The 25,552-nt window shown below is 42.4% G+C and overlaps 1 protein-coding gene across 1 annotated transcript in view; it reads right to left on the bottom strand.

Moving 5' to 3' along the window:
- The window catches only part of LOC110529582 (mannosyl-oligosaccharide 1,2-alpha-mannosidase IA), a 169,122-nt gene extending 146,598 nt beyond the window's left edge, over positions 1 to 22,524 (bottom strand). The window contains exon 1 of the mRNA XM_021611921.3: positions 21,562 to 22,524. Coding sequence (XP_021467596.1) covers positions 21,562 to 22,065 — 504 coding nt within the window. The 5' untranslated portion in view covers positions 22,066 to 22,524. The remainder of the gene's footprint in view (positions 1 to 21,561) is intronic.
- Between the last annotated feature and the right edge of the window lie 3,028 nt (positions 22,525 to 25,552).

Raw genomic sequence — 25,552 nt, 5'->3', positions numbered from 1 at the left:
TGACACTTCCATTAAAGAAAACCCTTTGAGATCTATTAGATAGATTGCCATATTGTGGATTCAGAGCTGAGGTTAAAAAGCCATAGCACTTAAGTTTTTTCAACAACAGGTTATGGTCAAAGATATCAAAATCTGCACTGAAATCTAACAGTACAGTCCCCCACAATCTTCTTATTATCAATTTCTTTCAACCAATCAGACATTTGTGTCAGTGCAGTACATGTTGAGTGCCATTCTCTATAAGCATAATGAAAGTATGTTAATTTGTTTACAGAGAAATAGCATTGTATTTGGTCAAACAATTTCTTCCAACAATTTGCTAAGAGCTGGCAGCAAGCTGATAGGTCTGCTTTTAGAACCAGTAAAGGCTGCTTTACCACTCTTGGGTAGCATAATTACTTTGGCTTCCCTCCAGGCCTGAGGACAAAGACTTTCCTCTAGGCTCAGATTACATATATGACAGATAGGAGTGGCTATAGAGTCAGCTACCATCCTCAGTAGCGTTAGCGTTGCCTAAGTTGTCAATGCCAGGAGGTTTGTCATTATTGATCGTTAACAATTATTTTTCCTCCTCTCCCACACTAACGTTATAAAATTCAAACTTGCACTGCTTTTCTTTCATTATTTGTTTTGAATATGCATGAATACACTGATGCTACTCGCGGTTAATTATCTATGCATTGTCACTTCACCCCTACCTACATGTACAAATGTCCTCTAACCTGTACCCTCGCACACTGACTCGGTATATTTATAGAGAATATGGTTGCGTTTTGGTGGATATCCTGTAAAACCACATTAATTAAATAATATAAATGTAAATATTTAGTTAAGAAATCAATTGAAAGTTTTGTTAATCCTTTGGAGCACAAAAAAAGGTCTGTTTTTCATTCCACCTCTAAAAAAACTATATTACATCAGAAGATATATAGGTACTCTGTGACTTTTATCGGTCTGGCTATAATTATTTGTGGTGTGAGGGGGAGAGGAGGAGGCAGGGAACCTCTTTAGACTACATGCTAACAGGGGTGGAAATTACAGTGTTCTATAACAGATTGAGCCTTGCTGCTTTTGATGTGACCTAGAAACTAGAGGAAGATCAATTGTGCTGAAAGAGTTTCCGCTGTGTTTACAGTAAATTCAAGAACGTTCAGAGAGAGCGGAACACTGAAAGATGGGAAAACAACCCGTCCACTATAACTAACAGTAACGCCTACCCTAATTTAAGGAGGTAGTGAACAAAGCCATACAGGTGTAGGACATCAACAAACCTGACCTGCAGAAAACCAACACACCTCACCCACCTGTACGTCAGCTCAGTGTTGAGTATGCATGTCTGTGTGTTTTCAGTGACTGCGTCTGTGTGTGTGCACTCATCCTCCGACACCATCAGATCCTCCTCTCCACCCTCTCAGGGCTGGGCGTCTCAGGCTCTACACACTCTTGGGTTGCATCCTACCTGACAGGTCGATCCTACCAGAAGATGTGGAGAGGATCTGTGTCTGCACCACATCACTACTGGTGTCCCTCAGGGTTCGGTTCTAGGCCCTCTCCTCATCTCTCTATACACCAAGTCACTTGGCTCTGTCATATCCTCACATCCTCTCCTATCATTGCTATGCGGATGACACTCAACTACTTTTCTTCCCTCTGGCTTCCAGTCGAAGCTCGCATCTACTACAAGACCATGGTACTTGCCTACAGAGTACACCAACAGGAAGTGCCCCTCCCTACCATTAAGCTATGGCTCAAACCCTATACCCCAACCCGAGTACTCCGTTCTTCCACCTCTGGTCTCTTGGCCCTCCCACCCCGATGGGAGGGCAACTCCCGCTCAGCCCAGTCAAAGCTCCTCTCTGTCCTGCACCCCAATGGTGGAACCAGCTTCTCCCTGAAACTAGGACCTGCCCATCTTCCGAAAACATCCGAAAGCCTACCTCTTCAAAGAGTATCTTAAATAAGAGACTATGCATCTAGTCCATAAAAGGGCTAGAGGCCTAACCATGAAGCAAATCAATTAGAAAATGTTATGCGAGGGTAACAGCAGTCACCGGAGAGACCACTCTTTGATCTGCTCTCCACTGTCAACCAGATTACCATTTTAAATAAGCTCCAACCAATGACGCAATCTGGCATCAGCCCATCAGGACAATTCAGTGTCCAACACAAAGAGACTAAAACGCTCCGTATTGTTTCATCCCACATTTTTCTTTTATCTTCGATGTGGGACGAAATGAGAGGTTTGTACAATGGGAGAGAACTAATTAGAACACAAATATTTTTTTAAATCAGCTCCTCGTTTTGTGCAAATGAAAACCGGAGGGATCTCCAAAGGGACTGGCTGGCAGGAGGCTCTGTAAGGAGCTCTAATTAGCTCTCTCTCTCAGCCTTCGTCTTTGGTGTGCTGCTCAGATCGCTCCATGAGCTCTGAGCAGACTGTCTCATACACACAGTCCATCCCAGGTCCAACTCTGCAGAGGAATGCTACTGTAGCAACTCCGTTCAAAGAAGTCAGAGGCTATTCATAGCCAGGTATTTACAAGAATGTAGGCTAGTCCACCCATTTCGCACATTACACAAAGAAATGCATCACTCTTTGTCTACACAGGTGTCTGTCTGTGTGTCATACATAATACTGAGAAACTGAGAAAACCTCCACAATATGTACAGTAAGGGCCTATTGGATTTCCTCCTCCTTACAATGATGTGTGACATCACAGCAAGCTCAGTCTTGTCATTATTACAGCTCTCTCACTAACCCACTATCAGAAATCAATGCAGAGGACAGGGGGAGGATGATATCCTTTATCTAACATGATTACTACCTTTACCACCCTTAAAATGTTCCATTACATTAAAATGAGAACAGAGGGGGGCAGTAACCTACATCATCTCCCAGCACAGATCAAATACCTGTCCTAGATTATCCCCAGCACTGATCAAATAGGCTGTCTCATCTGACTGACAAAGAGATGGGGAACCAGACTCTGGAACTCAGAGTCTGTGTTTTAGTTAGATTTCGGGGTGAATAGGACATTTGTATTGTTTTCCATAATCGAAGGTAGACATGGACACAAAGCTAAAGAGAAGTTGTCTAGGGTTTCACTGCAATAGATTGTGAAATGATTGAAGTGGCATACAAGCTTATCAATGGCTGACATCAATGGCAGTGGAGTAGACCCAACGCAGCACAATGAGCCACTGTATCCATTTCAGCATTCCCCACGGACGTAGCCACTGTTACGGCGGCTTGTCATTACGCCAACGTGTTCACTGGAGAGGCAAGCAACGAGTACCCCTTCCTTCCTTCCACATACAGATGATGGCAAATCATTGACTGCTGTGTAAAGATCTGCGAGTTAATTACCCTGTTTGCATTCTATTGAGTAATTTGTAACTGGAGGCATGTAGTGCTGAAGTCCCCAGGGAGAACTGGGAAATTACAGGACAACAAATCCAGTAGTGAAACAGAAGCTGAAAAGAAATCCTCCCTGGTGGGTCTCCGGGGAAACTAACAGGTGCAGCTCAGCGGGGGTATTGATGGGTGAAGGGTGGGTGGAACACTTGGTACTGGAGATAAAGTGGGTCTTTGGCACAAGACGGCCAACCGGCACACGCATCCACGTACACACACACTGCACATCTGCTGCCAATGTGGCCTCCCTTGGGACATCATGGGCACACAGCTGAAAGTGGGAGGCAGAGTTGGGTTACGGATGTTTGCCGTGCGGTCTGAAAGAAAGCAGAGGGGTGGCTGCATGCCAGTGGGGTAAATTGGCTGTGGTCGATGATGGCATCTTTCACACATGGTAAAGTCCTGGACTGGCTGTATTGAGTTACTCAGGTGCACGCCTAGTCAGATGCTATCTGCACACTAAAACCATTACTTTGTTAAATAAACGTATATCTCCATTTGCATAATGCACTTAACAGTGGTAATAAAGCTCCCGTCTAAGCCTTTATTCTAATACAATCCAAAATATTGGGTATTTTTACTCCTCCAAAACAATTATTATTTTCAATGTTGTGATATTGAGCAATCCCCAAATAAGATACACAACTGCATCTGCATAAATGTAAGGGCCAACTAATATCTCTGATTCCCCTACTCCAAATTACAGTAGCTCTCGTTTCTCAAAAGTATCACAGAAAAATAATACAGTTAACATATACGATGATCGATCCTGCAAAACAAGACACTTAAAAAAACACTAGTTTCCTGTAATGAGGAAATATGTTTTTACTCCAAAGTCTAAGAAGATTAGCAAAACAGTGTGCGCATTAACCCACGAAACATAATGAAAGAAATGGTGTTTGAAACCTGCGATGCCTCCAGGCATGTAACGCCGATACGTATGCAATGATGCTGGTAAAGTTGTCTCACGCACCTGCCGCTGCCACATGAGGCAGACACACACTTTCCCAAGCTCAGGGACTTGCTGATGGACGCGAACAATGTTCTCCCCCAAAACATAGCAAAACGACAATCTGTTTCAGTATCTATAGTTAGCGACCTATCTAGCTAGGTGTCATCATCTAAAATACCCCTAATTTATAAAAACAGTTTTCGTATTTGGTCGGACCCAGTCCGGTCAAGCTCACTAGCAAGATTACATTTTTATTTTCTTTAATTTAACTAGGTAAGTCAAATTCTTATTTATTATGATGGCCTACAGGGGAACAGTCTTGTTGTTCAGGGGCCTTGTTCAGCGGCAGGAGAACAGATTTTTACCTTGTCAGCTCGGAGATTCGATCCAGCAAGCTTTCGGTTACTGGCCCAAAGCTACCTGCCGCCACAGATGAAGCTAGCTAGCTGCTTATAATGCTAGCTTTGGGCAACAGGGCTAGGTAGCTGGCTAGCTTGTTATCTATCTAGCTAGTTATTTCCATGAACTGAAGTTCGATATCAATAGGAGGAAAACAAGTGGCTGCCTAGCTAATATAGTCACACGGATTCCTAAATCATTGCTAAGAACATGGAAAATAATTGCAGTTTCTTGTTATTGTTTTCAGGCTGTTTGCAATGGTGCCAACTTAGTACCAAGCTAACGCTAGCTAGCTAGCTACCCCAGAAGTTTCTAATAACATGTGTATCAAAGACGCAAACCGAAGTTAATGTGGTAGGGAGACAGCCTTCTCCCAGTTTCCAAACTGGCATCAATGTAGACAAAATGCTTGATTATTATTCTGTATTTTGACTAGCTACGATGAATAAGGAGCAACTTCTTGGATGTGGCTAGCTGGCAGGCAGAAGCAGCAGGATTATCATCCTTTCTTCCCTGCCTCTGGGATGGATGCATGTCGTGGAGAATGTTGGATCCTGCTTGTTTGATCCTGATCTTATTTCAAATGCTCCCACAGACGTTTTTCCAGTCAGCCTAACAAATAATGGCTTATTAACAATGTGGTATTGTAAACACATTGCGGCCGATGTGTGTGTGCTTGTTTGCAGACCTTTTATTTTACAGCTTTGACAGTGCACAGTGGTGGCAAACACTCTCTTAAACCAGAAGCCAGCCGCACCAATGGGTCGGAGGAAACACCGCTCACCTGATGACCAGCCTGCAGGCGTCCAGCCCGCCACAAGGAGTCGCTAGAGCACAGTGAGCCAAGTAAAGACCCCCCAGCTAAACACTCCCCTAATCCGGACGACACTGGGCCAATTGTGCGACGCCCTATGCGACTCCCAATGACGGCCGGTTATGATACAGCCCTGTGTCTGTAGTGACGTCTCTAGCACTGCGATGCACTGCCTTAGACCGTGGCGCCACTCGGGATGCCGACATGTATCTTTTTTTGACATGCAAAGACCCAAACAGCGTGCGATATTCAAGCAACTAGGATATTACAATAACTAATTTTTAAGGCATCAAGGTGCATTCATTGTTGCTTCTGTTTATGCGCCATTAAGTCCCACTTCCGTAAAGTGGCACCATTGCTGGCGTGACCAAAAGTGGTGCAAATCTGTGAGCTTCTCCTCCCTGGCATCTCAATGGCTTTTCAGTAAATCTCAGGCTTCTCCCAACCGGCTTTGCATGAGACGAATTGGTCAGGAAATCAATGAGCCATTGTTCCTTTAAGTGTGATCTATCTCTGTGAAGTGTGGCCTGAGAGATGCTTGAGACGAGGTAGGCGAAGAGGAATCATTGGGCCACTATGATTGACTGACAGATCAAGTATTCACCTTCTCCGACCATTATTCCACAACAAGTAAACCACACTGATGATTGTCTGCCCTCAGTAGCTATTAAAGCCACTGTGGCCACAGCTTTCAGAGGGTCATGGAGATTTTTCTCATCTGCAGAGCATAGTAGACTGCATTGTCATAGCGAATAATTCCTTTCTCTTAATAGTTTGACTCATTACACCCATTACCTCATGCAGCTGTAGCCAGTGACCTGAGGGTGTGGATATCACTGCAATATGTTGTCTTGTCACCCTCAAAGCAGAGCAGCAACAATGTCATGTGTAGGCTTAAAGCATTTGCTATGAAGATGAAAATCTATCTTGCTTATATCACACATCCAGTGATCACTACAAAATCAAGGGTAAAGAATCACAGGGGTAAATCCATTAGACCACCAACAGTGTGATAGGTAGATAGGGTTGTTTAACACAGTTAACTAGGCTACAGAGGAACACCATATTAAACCAATCAATAGAAACTAATTGTGTACAGGGAAAGATGAAATTGAAAAGGAAAATCCATAAACTCGCACCTCAGTAAGCTCCTGTTCTTAATTGGGTAAAACAGCCGCTGGAGTATAGATATTGGCAACATAAACATGCTATCGAACAAAAATTCTGGCAAAAACCATTAGTAATGTGGCAGAGAAATTTGAATTGAAAGGTGTTACTTACACGCATCTTTAAAATGAGGTCCGGAAAGGACTATAATTGAAGAGGGAGTGAGTGTTCTGTTCAAACTCAGCGGACACATTTATTTGTTGGCTTGACCTTTTTATTCATTATTGGAAAAAGGCTCAAGGCAAACTAATGAAGACCTTCTGATAGGCAAATTGATTTTCTTCCCTCCATATGGAAGCAGTTAAGCCAAGCCATCAATCATTTGTTTAACAGGCTGGAGATCACAATTAAAGAGCAGAGGCCCAACTATTCAAATCTGTTGGCACGTAAGAGAGGTTTGTTGGAGGAATAGCCACAGCACAGCACTGTCTGCGAAGGTGATCCATTCTGCACTGTCAGATCGGATGGGATCGATCCAAAAGTCTCACTGCAAGGTCTTCAAAGAACACAAATGTGGTGTTTGAGTTTTGCTTCAGCGAACCCTCACATAAACTATATAGCCTAGGTCTTGCTCACATGGGCAACTTCTTCCACGCGCCATATAACATTTCTCGGGCACTATGACTGGCCGCTCTGCCATGTTCCACCTTTAGCTCTCCGGTGTAACGGTTTAGGTGCAGAGGTCAACCTGGAACAGCTGCTAGGGACCATTAATCATATGATTCTAGGGTTTGTTTAATATTGATGTGTCCAATCAGTGCCTCACACAGGGGATTGGCAAGTAATCAATAGGGTCCATGCTCTACAGCACATACTGTAGGTGTCAACATTGATTTGCCTGCTTGATGACCTCACTAGGCCGACATTATGACTCCCAAACAGAGGGGTTAATGCATGGATGTTGAGGATCTAGGATTGTACCTTAGCACTGGCGGTAACTATGGACATTAGAGAGTGAGCCAACATCCTGGTCTAACAGAAGAGACACAGTGCCATGGATCTTCCTTAACCACCTACATAGTTAAAAGTTTCAATTTGTAACCATTAGTGTGCAGTAGCTCAGTCCTTTTTCCTAGACTTCAGAACACAGTACTCTCATCTCCTTTTGGCTGCTTGTTTCCTCAGCCAGTCTTTGAGATTCCATCCACGAGGCTTTTGGTTCTCCTCTGTCCACGTGAGAGTGCTGCCAGCCTCCTGCTGTATACCTCTCTCCACTCTTTTATAGCAAGAATAAAAATTAAATGTTCATTCTGAGCATAAAAGGGTAGCAGGGCGGTGATGAAAAATAAAAATAGGCAGGTGCCTGCAGATGCTCGAGGGCTTCAATTACTGCCTTTATGGTGCCGCGGGTCAACAGGGGGCCTTTGGCACAGGCCTGGCTCAGGTCAGCCCAGTCCAGCTGAGTTTGAATGGGGCCAGGGCTTGACTCTGGGCCGGGCTGTGGTCTGACATGAGAAGGTGAGATTGTATGGGGTTAGGGGAACAGGAACGAAAGTAGAGCTTTTATAGATAAAGCAGGCACCTAGAGGGTTAGGGCCAGGCAGAGAGAGAACCTCATCGGAGCCCTGCCCTCTCTTCTATCTCTTCTCTCCTCTGTGCTACCTACCGCCCTTATTTACAAGTAGAAAATAAGAGGATGCTGGCTGAATTATTTAGTGTGTAGACTCTGCTTTCCTTTTCCAGTAAATTAAATGTGGTGTGTTGTGCCACGTACACTGCCAAAACCAACCTGGGCAGGGCCCATAAAGGTCCTTAAAAACACACAAAAAACACTATTCAATCTGAGACACAAAAGAATGGATACTGCGAAATAGAAGCAACTCTGTAAAGAGCCAACAGCTGGACAGCATGGGCCCGCTCTGTCAATAACACATTTGTTGTCCACTTGACTTTACAAAGAGCATCAATCCAAACCCCTAACAACATTCTCAGATGTAAGCGGTGTCGTCCAAAGCAACACTAAATGGCCCAGAGGCAGAACTGCCCATTGCTTGGCACACTGGATTTAAGACATAATTTCACAAAACGGGACCTCTCAAAATGAAACAGCCATAATTCAGATATGCCTGGTTACTTAAATCCCCAAAGATAAACAGTCTGGAAGAGGAAAAACGCTGTGAGCTTGTCCTTTACCATAATGGTGTTAAAAAAGGACAGGCCTAACAATAAACAGGGTTTAATGGTAGTAATCACATGGTGGCAGTCTGGCAGATAGAAGGGTTAGAGCTGCCCGGGTACTCCAGCCCCTTGTACTCTGCCTCTGCTCTAGTCTGTATTCAAGAGTATAGCTGACAGAGGGAAAAACCCAGCCTGTGGCCAAAAGCAGAGGATTGATGGCTCCTGGTTCAGCAGGGCCGATTGATCACATTCACATTGGGCAAAGTTTGTCATCATAATAGGATTCAGGGCAGCAGTGGATGGGGTAGTGGAGAGTCTACCACACTGCCAGGCTGGAAGGACTAATCCGTTAACCACAGGTCCTTATTGAAATGCATTTCCTCATTTAGTGCTGCAAAATTAATGGTGAGTTGGATGATGTCTGAAAATAAAACATATAATGAATGAGTGGTACAGTCAGAGGAGTGCACTTTTTCAGCCAGTTTGTCTGTCTGGCAGCCCAATGCAATCTTCATGCAGACATACAGCAATCAGTCAGACTGGTCTGCGCTCATGCATGGGAAGTGAGATATATGAAGGCTGCTGGAGAGATATATTCAATCAGGTGACATTTGTACCGTGAAAATGACTTTCTCTTCCATCTTCCATCTGTGCCCTGGCTTGACAGTATTGACCATCCTGTGAGCAATCCTCCGCCTCAAAAACAATTCCATTTTTAATCCCACTGACAGGCAGTGCATGAGAGGATATGCTCCTGGATTGACCTGCGGGTCAGTACTCCATCTATCTTTTCAGAAGTAATGTAAAATTAAATATATTTTTGTGAAATCCCAAACCTTTGTGCAAATTGAAAATAAATGATCTGTGTGATTGAGAATCTGAGTACCAGGCTGCCAGCTATGATACCCTAGAGGGGCTGAAGTCAGAGAGTTGTTGTCCTATAACTAGAGGTCGACCGATTAATCGGAATGGCCAATTAACTTGAAAATCAGCCCTAATTTTCATAACAATCGGAAATAGGTATTTTTAGACACATATTTGGCAAAAAAAAAAAAATTTAACACCTTTATTTAACTAGGCAAGTCAGTTAAGAACACATTCTTATTTTCAATGACGGCCCAGGAACGGTGGGTTAACTGACTTGTTCAGGGGAAGAACGACAGATTTTTACCTTGTCAGCCCGGGATTCAATCTTCAATCTAACCACCTGCCTTACATTGCACTCCACGAGGAGCCTGCCTGTTACGCGAATGCAGTAAGAAGCCAGGGTAAGTTGCTAGCTAGCATTAAACTTATCTTATAAAAAAACAATCAATCAATAATAATTACTAGTTAACTGTACATGGTTGATGATATTACTAGTTTATCTAGCGTGTCCTGCGTCGCATATAATCGATGCGGTGCGCATTCGCGATAAAGGACTGTCGTTGCTCCAACGTGTACCTAACCATAAACATCAATGCCTTTTTTTAAATCAATACACAAGTATATATTTTTAAACCTGCATATTTAGTTAATATTGCCTGCTAACATTAATTTCTTTATACAGAGTCAGGGTATATGCAGCAGTTTAGGCCGCCTGGCTCGTTAAGAACTGTGTGAAGACTATTTCTTCCTAACAAAGACAGTCAACTTCACCAAAAGGGGGATGATTTAACAAAAGCGCATTTGCGAAAAAAGCACAATGGTTGCACGAATGTACCTAACCATAAACATCAATGCCTTTCTTAAAATCAATACACAGAAGTACATATTTTTAAACCTGCATATTTAGTTAAAAGAAATCCAGGTTAGCAGGCAATATTAACCAGGTGAAATTGTGTCACTTCTCTTGCGTTCATTGCACGCAGAGTCAGGGTATATGCAACAGTTTGGGCCGCCTGGCTCATTGCGAAGTAATTTGCCAGAATTTGATGTAATTATGACATAACATTGAAGGTTGTGCAATGTAACAGAACGGTTCATTCAAACAGCACTTTTGTGCGTTTGCCAGCAGCTCTTCGAAATGCTTCAAGCATTGCGCTGTTTATGACTTCAAGCCCATCAACTCCTGAGATTAGGCTGGTGTAACCGATGTGAAATGTCTAGCTAGTTAGCTGGGTGCGCGCTAATAGCGTTTCAAACGTCACTCGCTCTGAGACTTGGAGTGGTTGTTCCCCTTGCTCTGCATGGGTAACGCTGTTTCGTGGGTGGCTGTTGTTGATGTGTTCCTGGTTCGAGCCCAGGTAGGAGCGAGGAGAGGGACGGAAGCTATACTGTTACACTGGCAATACTAAAGTGACTATAAGAACATCCAATAGTCAAAGGTTAATGAAATACAAATCGTATAGAGAGAAATAGTCCTATAATTCCTATAGTAACTACAACCTAAAACTTCTTACCTGGGAATGTTGAAGACTCATGTTAAAAGGAACCACCAGCTTTCATATGTTCTCATGTTCTGAGCAAGGAACTTAAACGTTAGCTTTCTTACATGGCACATATTGCACTTTTACTTTCTTCTCCAACACTTTGTTAATGCATTATTTAAACCAAATTGAACGTTTCATTATTTATTTGAGGCTAAATTGATTTTATTGACATTAAGTTAAAATAAGGGTTTTTTTTTGTAAAAAAAACAACAAAAAAATGGCTACTTAAATCGGTATCGGCTTTTTTGGTCCTCCAATAATCGGTATCGGCGTTGAAAAATCATAACCGGTCGACCTCTACCTATAACACAGTATTATATCTAGCTCGTAATAATTAAATATAAAGCAATTTATTGTAGTCTAGTCTAGAGTCATTTAAAGCAGACTTGCTGTGAAGCAAAGACAATCGCACAGAATCCTAATCACACAGGCAGGAAGGCAGGTATGTTGACGAAAGGAAACAGGACACTAGAAGATTAATTGGAGCTGAATCTCATCACTGATCCTTAGCCCTGCCTCTCTAGGTGTGAGGGAAACAGAGTGGGGCCCTCCGAACAGGGGGAAATTAGAAAAGTAATTCATACTAACTGGTCATTGGACCCATAAATTATGGTTTACCTGAAGCAATATGAAAAAAATCTATCTCCTGGCCACAAGGTATACAAAGGGAAGATGCAAGAAAGCAAACATTATGAACTTCAGACTACAAATTAGCTTACCTAGAATTGAAGGTGTAGGCCTATATTGGCTTTTAAAAAAACAAATAAACATCCCAGCACTCAAGTGGATCCAACGGTATCACTCAATATGACCTACAGCAGGGAAGAAGAAAAACCTGTGTCTGATATCAAGACTGCACCTGTATACTGTGAATAAAGATTATTTTCAAGAGGGCACTGAGTCAGTGTCGCAGTAGGTGTTTATTGGCATTCAATAAATGAAAGCTACTGTACGAAGAAACCTTTACCTGCAGACGTATGCCAGCTAGGAGACATCAATTTCCCTTTTAAAAAGCAATTAAGACTGAAGGTCAGGATGCCTCACACAGAGCCCATTCAAAAGGAAGGGCCCCGCAGAAAGTGGTTCCCAATACTTCCCCACTGGGATTGTTTGTCTCTCCCTTGGCGCTGATCAATTGGATTAGGCCTGTTCTACTTTACGTACCAGAGTCCAAGTGATTATTAGTGTGTGTCAGTCAGTCAGGTGGAGGGGGCTGGTGGCTTGGAGTTTGTCTGGAACTCTGAGACGTAGTAGTGTGTTGTGGAGCCACAGTGGCCCACCAGTCCTGGCCTCATTATCAATCAGTCCTTCAATCACTCAGAGGCATGGGATCACTGGGCTACTGGACTGGTGGTCAGCGACAGGACGGAGCGCCCGGGGCTCCTAAGGCCCGTGTTCACTGAAGTATAGAAACATATTGTACACACACGCACACACAAACACACACGCGGAGGGCGATGGGTTCACAGTATATGATTACCCTGAGTGACACAGTCCTCTGCACATAGTTCTAGAGTACAGACAGTGCGTGAGGGCCCCATAAAACCCCCCAAAAAGCATAATGGCTGCCAATACTGCCTTTTCGATAGCTTTTTCCTCTTAGAGAAAAATAGGCCTATATCCTAGCTCTAGGAAGGCTTGTTCCTGGGGCTAAGATATAAGATGACAAGATGATGATCAGGTAGCCTAACTCTCACTTATTATGAAACACAAAATAACTATTACTTTTTTTTGTACTTTTTACCCCATTGCCCCAATTTTGTGATCTCCAATTGTAGTTACAGTCTTGTCCCATTGCTGCAACTCCAGTACGGACTTGGGAGAGGCGAAGGTCGAGAGCCACGCGTCCTCCGAAACACAACCCTGCCAAGCCACAATGCTTCTTAACACATTGCTCGCTTAAAACGGAAGCCAGCAGCACCAATGTGTCGGAGGAAACACCGTACAGCTGGCGACCGAAGTCAGCATGCATGTGCTCAGCCAGCCACAAGGAGTCGCTAGGGCGCAATGGGACAAGGACATCCCGGCCGGCCAAACCATCCCCTAACCCAGACGACGCTGGCCAATTGTGCACTGCCTCATGGGTCTCCCGGTCGCGGTCAGCTGCAACCGGGTCTGTAGTGACGCCTTAGGCCTCCCGAGTGGCGCAGTGGTCTAACTACAATTACTATTGACTAGTTAGAGGACAAGCCTACATTCTTCCTCAGTAAGGCAACACCGCATAAAATAGCACTAGCATACAACTGCGATACTCAAGTGGCCACTAATATAGTATGCTCCTGTAAAGAGGCATCAGGCTTCATCAGTGTACAATAGACTTTATCCACCGACAAACACCACCGTGCCCCTCTGTGAGATGCAGCAGGATTGGCAGGCTGAAAGGGGCCGCTATTAAAGCCATTAGATATTTACACTGAGCACCTGGAATCCATTTAAAGAGGTAAATTAACAAAAGACAGGCTAGTAGCACAGTATAGAACAATAAGTTACAATTAGTTAATGACATAATGTACTGTAGGCCAGGCAGTTATCTGATTTAAAAGCTATTGAGGCAGTAGACAACGTAGTGAGGAAGTTATCAAAGTAAAAGTGAGGAATAGAGGCTACTAGTGGGTTTATCAGAATGTTCCATGGGTAGGTCAGGAAGGGGAATGCCATTTGGCTGTCGTCCATGGTTACAAAAAGCAATCCATTGTCTTGAGTGAGCAAAAATAACTCAACTGGATCTTAAGTGAAGTGGAAAGAGAGAGAGAGAGGACCGCATCTTCCTTCCTTTCTAGACAGCCAAGGTGACTCTAGACCTTTAACAAACCCACAGCTTCTAATCCTTGGCTGCTGAGCCGGCTGGCGCTGTCCTCTCCGCCTGCAGAGTGGCGGAAAGCCTGACAGGGGATTAACCATTTGTCCTTTAAGATACAGAATGCATACTGATACAACAGGTCAACCCTACAGAGCTGCAGCCCAGGCAATCATTTGCATCTTATTTCCAAACGCCATGTTGAGAATGCTGTTCATTGACTACAGCTCAGTTATCATCACCATTGTCCCCACCAAAGTCAGAAAGACCAAGGAGCTGATCGTGTACTACAGGAAACGGAGGGGGGGGGGGGGGGGGGGGGGTCCTTGGTTTCCAAATCACTAGACTTAAAATTGTATAAATACACAAGCACAGTTGTGAAAAATGCACGACAGCACCTCTTCCCCCTCAGGAGTTTGAAAAAGTGTCATGGGCCCTCAAATCCTCAAAAGGTTCTACAACTGTACCATTGAGAGCGTATAAACTGGCTGCATCACTGCTTGGTATGGCAAGAGCACCACCCTCGATCGCATGGCACTACAGAGGGTTGTGCGGACAGCCCAGTACATCACTGGGGCCGATCTCCCTGCCATCCAGGACCTCTGATATCAGGTGGAATAAAAATAAGGCACGAAAATCGCCAGACTCCAAACACCCAAGCCATAGACTATTTTCTCTGCTGCCGCACAGCAAGAGGTACCAGTGCATCAAGGATGACACCAACAGGCTCTTGAACGGCTTCTTTCCCCAAGAAAGATATGTAAATATGGTATTACTGACTTTTTAAATATTTCCTGTATATAGTATGCTTACTTACACTTGGATATTTCCTATTCTTATTTTTCCAGAGAGCTGACGTTTTTTTCTAGTAATACTGTACATTGTTATTGATAATTGCATTGTTGGGTTTTGAGTTTGCAAGAAAGGCATTTCACTGACATGTGCACGTGACATTTAAAACTTGCCGGTAGCCTGGGGAAACATCAGGCAGCACACACAGAAAGAGGATGACATGTGAATCATCAACAATAGTATGCTGCGTATGGTGCCTGTGTACTCTGTTGTAATTTGCCAATGGTTGCAACGGCAAAGATAAGCCTAAACGATTTACCCAGTAAGGGTCTTTGACAAAGAGGCTTTTTCCTATGGCAATGTTTTGTTTCTACCCTGTACCTGTGGAGGTTTGTTAGATGGGATGTGTGTAGGCTACTACTGAACTACAGTAAAGACCGGGGATATAAACAGAGAATGTTAACCTCTAACCCTGTCAAATTGAATGGTAAAATCATGGGTACCTTGCAATGGCTGCCTGGTATTGTGATGCAATAATTTCCATGGTAATGTAGAATGTTCATTCAAATGATGTGGCTCATGCAATGGAATGTATTTTTTGTAATGTCAGTTGAGTTCAATCAACAAATCAGAGCACATATTGATGGGTACACTTCCTGCTTTGCTCCTCGCAATGGCCGCCAGTGAACCCATTATGCCATCATTGACTTGAATAGATCCGGTAAAGAGGTCAATGGAACACAGATGTTGGGGGATAGAAGAAGGACGCAAGATTGGTGCACTTCAAAGCTGACCTAAAAATCTGGATATTCGTCAAATCCGTCATGATTGATGTATTGTAAAAGGCCCACAATGTGGTTACTAAAGTATATATTTGGAAGTTTTCACTACATAACATTTATAAGTTCTTCCTTTTCATGTTTAGGAGTTTCTGCTAAATGCTAACTCCTGATCGTATAAACTGGTAGCATAGCTAGCATAGAGAAATTAGTGGTGGTAGTCAATGTAATTTTTAACTGCAGTTAAAACGATGATGACGTGAACATAAACTCAGCAACAACAAAAAAGAAACGTCCCTTTTTCAGGACCCTGTCTTTCAAAGATAATTCGTAAAAATCTAAATAACTTCACACGGATCTTGATTGTAAAGGTTTTAAACACTGTTTCACATTCTTGTTCAATAAACCATAAACAATGAATGAACATGAACCTAAGGAACGGTCGTTAAGACACTAACAGCTTACAGACGGTAGGCAATTAATGTCACAGTAATGATAACTTAGGACACTAAAGAGGGCTTTCTACTGACTCTGAAAAACACCAAAAGAAAGATGCCCAGGGTCCCTGCTCATCTGCATGAACTTGCCTTAGGCATGCTGCAAGGAGGCAGGTCTGCAGATGTGGCCAGGGCAATAAATTGCAGTGTCCATACTGTGAGACGCCTAAGACAGCGCTACAGGGAGACAGGACAGACAGCTGATCGTCCTCGCAGTGGCAGACCACGTGTAACAACACCTGCACAGGATCGGTACATCTGATCATCACACCTGCGGTACAGGTACAGGATGGCAACAACTGCCCAAGTTACACCAGGAACGCACAATCCCTCTATCAGTGCGCAGACTGTCCGCAATAGGCGCAGACAGGCTGGACTGAGGGCTTGCAGGCCTGTTGTAAGGCAGAAACAGCGTAGCCAGAAACAGCGTCGCCTATGGGCACAAACCCACCGTCGCTGGACCAGACAGGACTGGCAAAAAGTGCTCTTCACTGACGAGTTGCGGTTTTGTCTCACCAGGGGTGATGGTCAGATTTGCGTTTATCGTCGAAGGAATGAGCGTTACACCGAGGCCGGTACTCTGGAGCGGGGGCGATTTGGAGGTAGAGGGTCCGTCATGGTCTGGGGCGGTGTGTCACAGCATCATCGGACTGAGCTTGTTGTCATTGCAGGCAATCCCAACGCTGTGCATTACAGGGAAGATATCCTCCTCCCTCATGTGGGACCCTTCCTGCAGGCTCATCCTGATATGGCCCTCCAGCATGACAATGCCGCCAGCCATACTGCTCGTTCTGTGCGTGATTTTCTGCAAGACAGGAATGTCAGTGTTCTGCCAAGGCCAGTGAAGAGCTCGGATCTCAATCCCGTTGAGCACGTCTGGGATCTGTTGGATCAGAGGGTGAGGGCTAAAGCCATTCCCCCCTGAAATATCTGGGAACTTGCAGGTGCCTTGGTGGAAGAGTGGAGTAACATCTCACAGCAAGAACTGGCTAATCTTGTGCAGTCCATGAGGAGGAGATGCACTGCAGTACTTAATGCAGCTGGTGGCCACACCAGATACTGACTGTTACTTTTGATTTTGACCCCCCCCCCCCTTTGTTCAGAAACACATTATTCAATTTCTGTTAGTCACATGTCTGTGGAACTTGTTCAGTTTATGTCTCAGTTGTTGAATCTTATGTTCATACAAATGTTTACACATGTTAAGATTGCTGAAAATAAACGCAGTTGACAGTGAGAGGACATATCTTTTTTTGCTAAGTTTATAAGCATTATATTCAGATTTTTACCTCAACATAGTGTGAAATACACATAACCAATAGCCTAAATATAGGCACATTTTACTGGGGGGGCAACGAGAAGATTCGGGATCTTAACCCCATGGCGTCTTTCCCCCACACGTTTCCATGCATTTCCATTGTTTGGGTCGAGTTCCATTGACCTCTAACACATCTATTGGGATGCCTGTTCTAATCATTCAATTTTATGGTTCATCTACCATCTCTGATATACCCATACAGAGAAAGATGGCAAACGCGGTTCCTTTTTCTAATTTGTACAATAATTTACATTGGAACCTTGAAAGCAGGACAGGCAGGTGGTTGTGCAAGGGAACTAGGCCCATCTCAACTACAAAACTACTTTCAAAAGAATGGGAATATATTTCTGTACAATTACAAATAAAAATAACCCAGTTTGTCTAAAACAAACCACACAAAACATCAGTGCTGGTTATTTGGTTGAGCAATGTTTCCATAGCAGGCCTAAATCAGCATATCCCTACCCCTATACAAACGATCAGATAAATGATGCGATTCTAAGCCCGATGCTGGGACCTGAGCCGAGGACTCAGTCTCACAGGCAGCTTTGCACCCATAAACATGACAAATGTTGATTGACTGCTGAAAAATTTGCCACCACTGCAGTTTCCTCTAAATCACCTTATGCCTCCTGAATAAATTTGATCTCTTCGAGATGTGTATTTTGTCAGCAGAAGGGCTGTATCAACTCAGCAGAGGGGCTGTATCAACTATCAAAGTAAGCTGATAGTCGACATGAGGAGAAGCCAAAATCAAATGCACAGAAGCCAGAGAAATGTCATGCTGAAGTAGGGCTGGACGGTGTACCATATTTTACGATATACTGGTGGTGATGCATGGACCATTTTGGATTTTATCTTTACCTGCTCTTTTTTGGGGAGTGGGGTGTACCCACCTTTTTCTCCCCAAATTCTATCTCGTCTCATCGCTGCAACTCCCCAATGGGTTAGGGAGGCAACGGACGAGTCATGCGTCCTCTGAAACATGACCCGCCAAACCGCGCTTCTTAACACCAGCCCGCTTAAACCCGGAAGCCAGCCGCACCAATGTGTCAGAGGAAACACCATTCAATTGTCAACCGATGTCAGCCTGCAGGCACCCAGCACGCCACAAGGAGTCGCTAGAGAGCGACGAGCCAAGTAAAGCACCCCCGGCAAAACCCTCCCCTAATCTGGAAGATTAGCATTTTCATAAGATCGAACCCGGGTCTGTAGTGATGCCTCTAACACTGCGATGCAGTATCTTAGACTGCTGTGCCACTCGGAAGGCCCTGATCTGTACCTTCTATAACGGTATTTAAATGTTTGATTTGTTAAATGTCATAGGCCGTGTGTAGAATTCATTTTTATAGTTAATTCGCTACTTGAGTCATCTCTCTCTTGGATTGATTTGCACTTTTCGCACTAAAAGTACGTTCATCTCTAGGAAACAGAACGCGTATCCTTTCTGAGCGTTATGACGGCTGCGTGGTCCCATGGTGTTAATACTTGCATACTATTGTTTATACAGATGACCGTGGTACCTTCAAGCGTTTGGAAATTGCTCCCAAGGATGAACAGACTTGTGGAGGTCTACAATTATTTGTATAATATATATATATATATATATATATATATATATATATATATATATATATATATATATATATATATATATATATATATATATATATATATATATATATATATATATCACCCAATCCAACCCTATGCTGGAGTGACAAATCAGCCAAGTTTCTTACAAGTGGTGAGTTGTTCTGCATTCAAAATATTTTGGGTAAAGTATGGTGATGTACAAAAACAGACATTTGCCCACTGAATTGGAGTGATTCTGACCCCTTCACTACTCATACATTATTTACACTATCATTCAAAGTATGGGAGTTAGGGGTGGGGGGGGATTAATACATTAGAGTATCGCAATATTATTTTTGACTATATTTGATTGATTATATGACCTTTTTTTGCTGGGAACTTAGCTAGCACTTGTCGGCTGTACCTGCGTCAAAACTGTTGTTTTTCTCCTCCTATAGCTTGACATCAATCTTCTCTTAAATAGTGAGCCAACATGTTTTCAGCACTTTCATAACTGATTAAAACTTGCATTCTTATGGCTCTCTTGTCCCTGTACTGCAGACATATAATATAGTGAGCAATATATTTGGAACAACAAACAGCAATATATTTTTTATGTTACAGTCTTTTTCTAAAATAGACAAAAACAAATTAAAAATCCACAGCAATCGTCACACAATACTCCATAATGACAAAGCGAAAACCCTTTTTTATTTTAGCATAATGTAATAAACAGAAATATCTTATTTACATAAGTATTCAGACCCTTTACTATGAGACTCAAAATTGAGCTCAGGTGCATCCTGTTTCCATTGATCTTCTTTGAGCTGTTTCTACAACTTTATTGGATTCCACCTGTGGTAAATCCAATTGATTGGACATGATTTGGAAAGGCACACACCGGTCTATACAAGGTCCCACAGTTGACATTGCATGTCAGAGCAAAAACCAAGCCATGAGGTCGAAAGATTCTGAGAAGGGTACCAACAAATGTGTGCAGCATTGAAGGTCCCCAAGAACACAGTGACCTCCATAATTCTTAAATGGAATTAGTTTGAAACCACCAAGACTCTTCCTAGAGCTGGTCGCCCAGACAAACTGAGCAATCGGAGGAGAAGGGCCTTAGTCAGGGAGATGACCAAGAGCCCAATGGTCACTCTGACATAGCTCTAGAGTTCCTCTGTGGAAATGGGGGAACTTCCAGAAAGTACTGAGTAAAGGGTCTGAATACTTATGAAAATGTTATATTAAATTTTTTTTTTTTATATATATATATAAATTTGCTAACATTTCTAAAACCTATTTTTGCTTTGTCATTATGGGGTATTGTATGTAGATTGATGAGGAAAAATAACAATTTAATCAATTTCAGAATACGGCTGTAACGTAACAAAATGTGGAAAAGGTCAAGGGATATGAATACTTTCCGAAGGCACATGATATTGAATTGCAATAGATATCATATCGGCACCTAAGTATCGTGATAATATCGTATTGTGAGGTCCCTGGCAATACACGGTCCTAATGGGAGTGTCTCTGAAATGGTTGGCTCATTCATTGTTTAAAAACAGGTCTGTCAGGAGGATAAAGGTTCACACACATTGCACTGAATGTGGATCTAACGTTCGTCTGCTGATTGTGTTTTAGGGACCACACACTGTTGATTTTTCAAGTAAAATCAGTGCACACTGTTCGCAAATTCAGAGGTGCTAAGTAGTCTGGGCCAGCAAACATTACTGGTGTGTCTGAGCCCTTAGACCTGCTTGCCCCATCTCACCAGATATAAAGGTAGTGTGATTTATGTCTCCTACTACATTGTAGTGTCTGTATCCTGACATTGCACAACCATTGGCAAATAACTAGGCCTAACTTATGTACAATACAATAGACTGTTCGTTTCCACAAATCTCAGTTGTTAGACTCACCGAGCTAGGTTACATTTTACTTCATAGTGTTGATATTGTGTATTACCATAAGTGTAATAAGCAATGCACAAGCCTGCTTATTGTTACACTGTCCTTAGGGTTAGGGACACTGCTGTGAGTATAGTCTAATAGTGTACCACTTAATTAGGGTACACCACAGGCATTATATACTTAGAAAAAATTAAATGGCTAAGCATATATTTTGAAACAATACATTGCCCTGAGCTACACAGTACACTGTAAAAGTGTTGTCCCAAATTATATAAAATGAAGGAATACACAGGATGTACTCTGGTCAATCTGGTGAGAATGAAAAGCATGATATTGAGAACATATCAATACAGGATGGATTTCTACAGTGCATCTGGATACAAAGTAAATTCATTAGTTCAAAGTTTCAGTTGACAACATTATGCCTGTGCTGTGTACAGACTAGAGTCGTAAAACTGTATTAATGTTTGTTGTGTACAAGGAACTTACCGATTAGGCTACACAGTATAGCAAAAGCAGGCAGTATTGGAAGCGAAACTAGCTAACCACACACACCAAATGTTGCCATTCTGGTTGTCTTTATATATTTTTATTGTTTTTTTATCACTCACCTCTTTAATTTTTGCTCGTCTCTCTTTGGTTTCCGGATCGGAGGGCTCGTGCCCTGTTGCTCCGGGTGGCCGAACATATTCAATGACTGGCAGGTTATTGTAATCTTTCCCACCTTTACCTTCCTTCAAAACTTTGTCCTTCTCGTCTTGTATATCTTGCTTTATCTCGTCTGGTCGTTTCTGGAGAGTGTCTTTTGCTTCAACCAAAGCCTTTTCGTGGTCCTTTCTAATCTTGGTTAATATCTTTTCTTCGGTCCCAACTGCAACGTTTGAATCACTATCCGTACCTGTTCGCGTGTTGGTTTCTACCGCAGACGAGTGGAAGAAAACTCCGCTCAGTAGCTTCGATGAATCCGGCAGGAAAAAAATTGCCCCGAAACAAAGCGTAATAAAAGCGCTAAAAACTAATAGCAAAATGAATTTCTCTGTCAATCTAAAGGAGGTCGGGCTGGCAGACTTCCTACTCGGGGTAGCTGTAAAAGGCAATAGAGTTGCTACTGGCATTTTCCTTGTCGTTCAAGACAAAACAAATGATTGAAATTCTAAAATCGGCACAGTCTTAGATTCCGTGCAACAATATTAGTTATCAATTTCCCATACGTATATCAGAAATTAATCATTTAGTATTCTGTAAAAGTTACACTATTGAGCAGTGTCCTGCTGTTTCAACTGCCCATGCTGAAACACATCTGCAAACTCTTCGCCAAGCTCAGGACAGAACGGAAAGAATGGCAGCTATGCGCTATTGACAGCCCTAATTGTCCAATGGCTTTTCTCTGCGCGTACATTTAGCAATTGTGGGCGTGTTTTCCGGATCCGAAGGTGACACACTTGTTTTAATGTCTTGTACAAACGGAATTGTTCACTCACAAATAAAGACACATGTAGTGATCAAAACGATAAAATAAAGTGGTAATATAAAACGTTTCTAGATGTATGTCTTCCGTCAGTCAGTAGAGCTTTGACATTCCACACGTCTCTTGCATTTATTATGTGCCTTTGCGGGATTTGTCACTAGATACCACAGCCACAAAATAATAAACCCCGCCTATTTCTACAATTTCTCTCAATTCTGATTTTAAACTTAACCTTAACCACAGTGTTAACCTTATGCCTAACCCTAACCATAAAATATATATATTTTTCCAATTTTGACTTTGTGGCTGCGATTGGCTGAGGATTGTCAGAGGACATATTCTGTCCACTCCCGAGGCTACTTTAGTAAGCCAAGATTTTGCATTGGTTGGACTTACAGTGCATTCAGAAAGTATTCAAACCCCTTAACTTTTTCCACATTTTGTAACGTTACAACCTTATTCTAAAATGGATGAAATAAATGTTTTTCCTCATCATTCTACACACAATACCACATAATGACAAAACGAGAACAGGTTTTTAGAAATTTTAAATGTATTAAAAATAAAAAACAGATACCTTATTTACATAAGTATAGAGACCCTTTGCTATGAGACTCGAAATTGAGCTCAGGTACATCCTGTTTCCATTGATCATCCTTGAGGTGTTTCTACAACTTGATTGGAGTCCACTTGTGGTAAATGAAATTGATTGGATATGATTTGGAAAGGCACACACCTGTCTATATAAGGTCCCGCAGTTGACATGGCATGTCAGAGCAAAATCCAAGCTATGAGGTTAAAGGAATTGTCCGTAGAGCACCCAGACAGGATTGTGTCGAGGCACAGATCTGGGGAAGGGTACCAACAAACGTCTGCAGCTTCGAAGGTCCCCAAGAACACAGTGGCCACCATCATTGTTAAATGGAAGAAGTTTGGAAGAAGAAACACCAACACCCTTCCTAGAGCTGGCCGCCCGACCAAACTGAGCAATCGGGGAGAAGGACCTTGGTCAGGGAGGTGACCAAGAACCCGATGTTCACTCTGACAGAGCTCTAGACTTCCTCTGTGGAGATGGGAGAACCTTCCAGTCACGTCTGGAGGAAACTGTGGGGATGTTTTTCAGTGGCAGGGACTGGGAGACTAGTCAGGATCGAGGGAAAGATGAACGGAGCCAAAGTACAGAGAGATCCTTGATGAAAACCTGCTCCAGAGTGCTCAGGACCAACAGGACAACAGCAAAGTACTGAGTAAAGGGCCTGAATTCTTATGTAAATGTAAAATTTCAGTTTTTATTTTGAATACATTTGCAAATATTTCCAAAAAGTTTTTGCTTTGTCATTAATGGGTAGTTTTTTTGTTCTACCTCTATTTTTGTGTAGATTGATGGGGGGGGGGGGGGGGACTATTTAATCAATTTTATAATTAGGCTGTAATGTAACGAAATGTGGGGGGGTCTGAATACTTTCCGAATGCACTGTATATACAGTATAATGAAATAAAAAATAATCAATACAATGGAGTTGTAGTGAGATGTTTGGGGGATTTAGCAATATCTATTCATTATGTTGAATGCTAGAAAGTAAACAAAAGTATTTAATATGTTTTCATTTTACCTTTATTTAACTAGGCAAGTCAGTTAAGAACAAATTCTTATTTTCAATGACGGCCTAAGAACAGTGGGTTAACTGCCTTGTTCAGGGGCAGATCGACAGTTTTTTTTACCTTGTCAGCTCAGGGATTCGATCTTGCAACCTTTCGGTTACAAGTCCAATGCTCTAACCACTAGATAAAACCCAAAGAATGCTCTTAAATATATATATATTTTTTACAAATATAATAGTTTTCCCTTAGTTATGTTGGAAGAGATACTAGGAACTTAAAGGGATAATTCAAATTACAAAATGACACATTTGGTTCCTTACCCTATAAGCAGTCTATGGACAAGGTATGACAGCAATCTATGTTTTGGTTTTATTTCCCGGGCACTGTTTCCAAATGCATTTGTGGCACAAATCCCATGTAGCGTTTAGCAACCTCTTTAAACATTCCCTCTAGTGGCAAACTGTTATTGGGGGAGAGGTCTATATAATTAAGCAATAAGGCATGAGGAGATGTGGTATATGGCCAATATACCACGGCTAAGGGCTGTTCTTAGGAACAACCTCGACATGCCTTATTGCTGTTAGAAACTGATTACCAACGTAATTAGAGCATTAAAAATAAATGTTTTGTCATACCTGTGGTATACGGTCTGATACCACGGCTGTCCGCCAATCAGCATTCAGGGGTCGAACCACCCAGTTGATAAAATGTAATAATTAGCTAATACATTTTACGATTCAATTGATAATTTGGTGTGTATAAATTAAAAGGGTCATTGGTGTTACTCAATTTCAATTAAAGGAAATTACATTGTGTGTAAAACGATTAATCAATTCACTTCAGTTAATTATTTTGATAGGAAAAATCCCCAATTACTTAAAATGTGTCATTTGTGTTACTGTCATTGGTGTTACTACTCTTACTGGTGGCACAATGTTATCGCAATGGTACATTAAGTAATTAAGCTGTCATATTAGTTCATTTAGAATGGTAAAATACCCAAATAATTTAAATAAATAATCTAGAAAAAGGAAGTAATCCCCCCCAAATGCCATGCCCAAATGGCACAGCAATTCAAGAACGACCCTTATGTAAAATGAGGCCCGCCTTATCCCACCACATGCCAATCACTTACAATAGTCCTTCATCTCATGATTCTGTAATGTGATGATTTGTATTGGAACAAGCAACATTCCCTAGAAAAGAGTAGCCCTGTTTTGACATGTTTTTCACTCACATTCAGGGGATTGCCCTAAGCCAGGATTTACTCAACTCAGTCCTCGGGACCCCAAGTGGTGCACATTTTGGTTTTTGCCCTTGCACTGATTCATATTATCGCCTAATCATCAAGCAAAAACCATTACATCCACCCCTTGGGTCCCAAGGACAGAGTTTGGGAAACGCTGCCCTAACTTGTACTTTTGTCCAGATTGGTTGCTTACAAGTCATTTCATCTTTACAGTACTGCTGCTATATGATGACATTGACACATTCACAATACTATTTGTCTATGCAGGAATTCAAAAGAAAAT

Source organism: Oncorhynchus mykiss, chromosome 8 (assembly GCF_057628025.1).
Source record: "Oncorhynchus mykiss isolate SJ-2025 chromosome 8, ASM5762802v1, whole genome shotgun sequence".
In the NCBI taxonomy this organism is placed as follows: Eukaryota; Metazoa; Chordata; class Actinopteri; order Salmoniformes; family Salmonidae; genus Oncorhynchus; species Oncorhynchus mykiss.
This window is presented reverse-complemented; position numbering and strand designations above follow the sequence as displayed.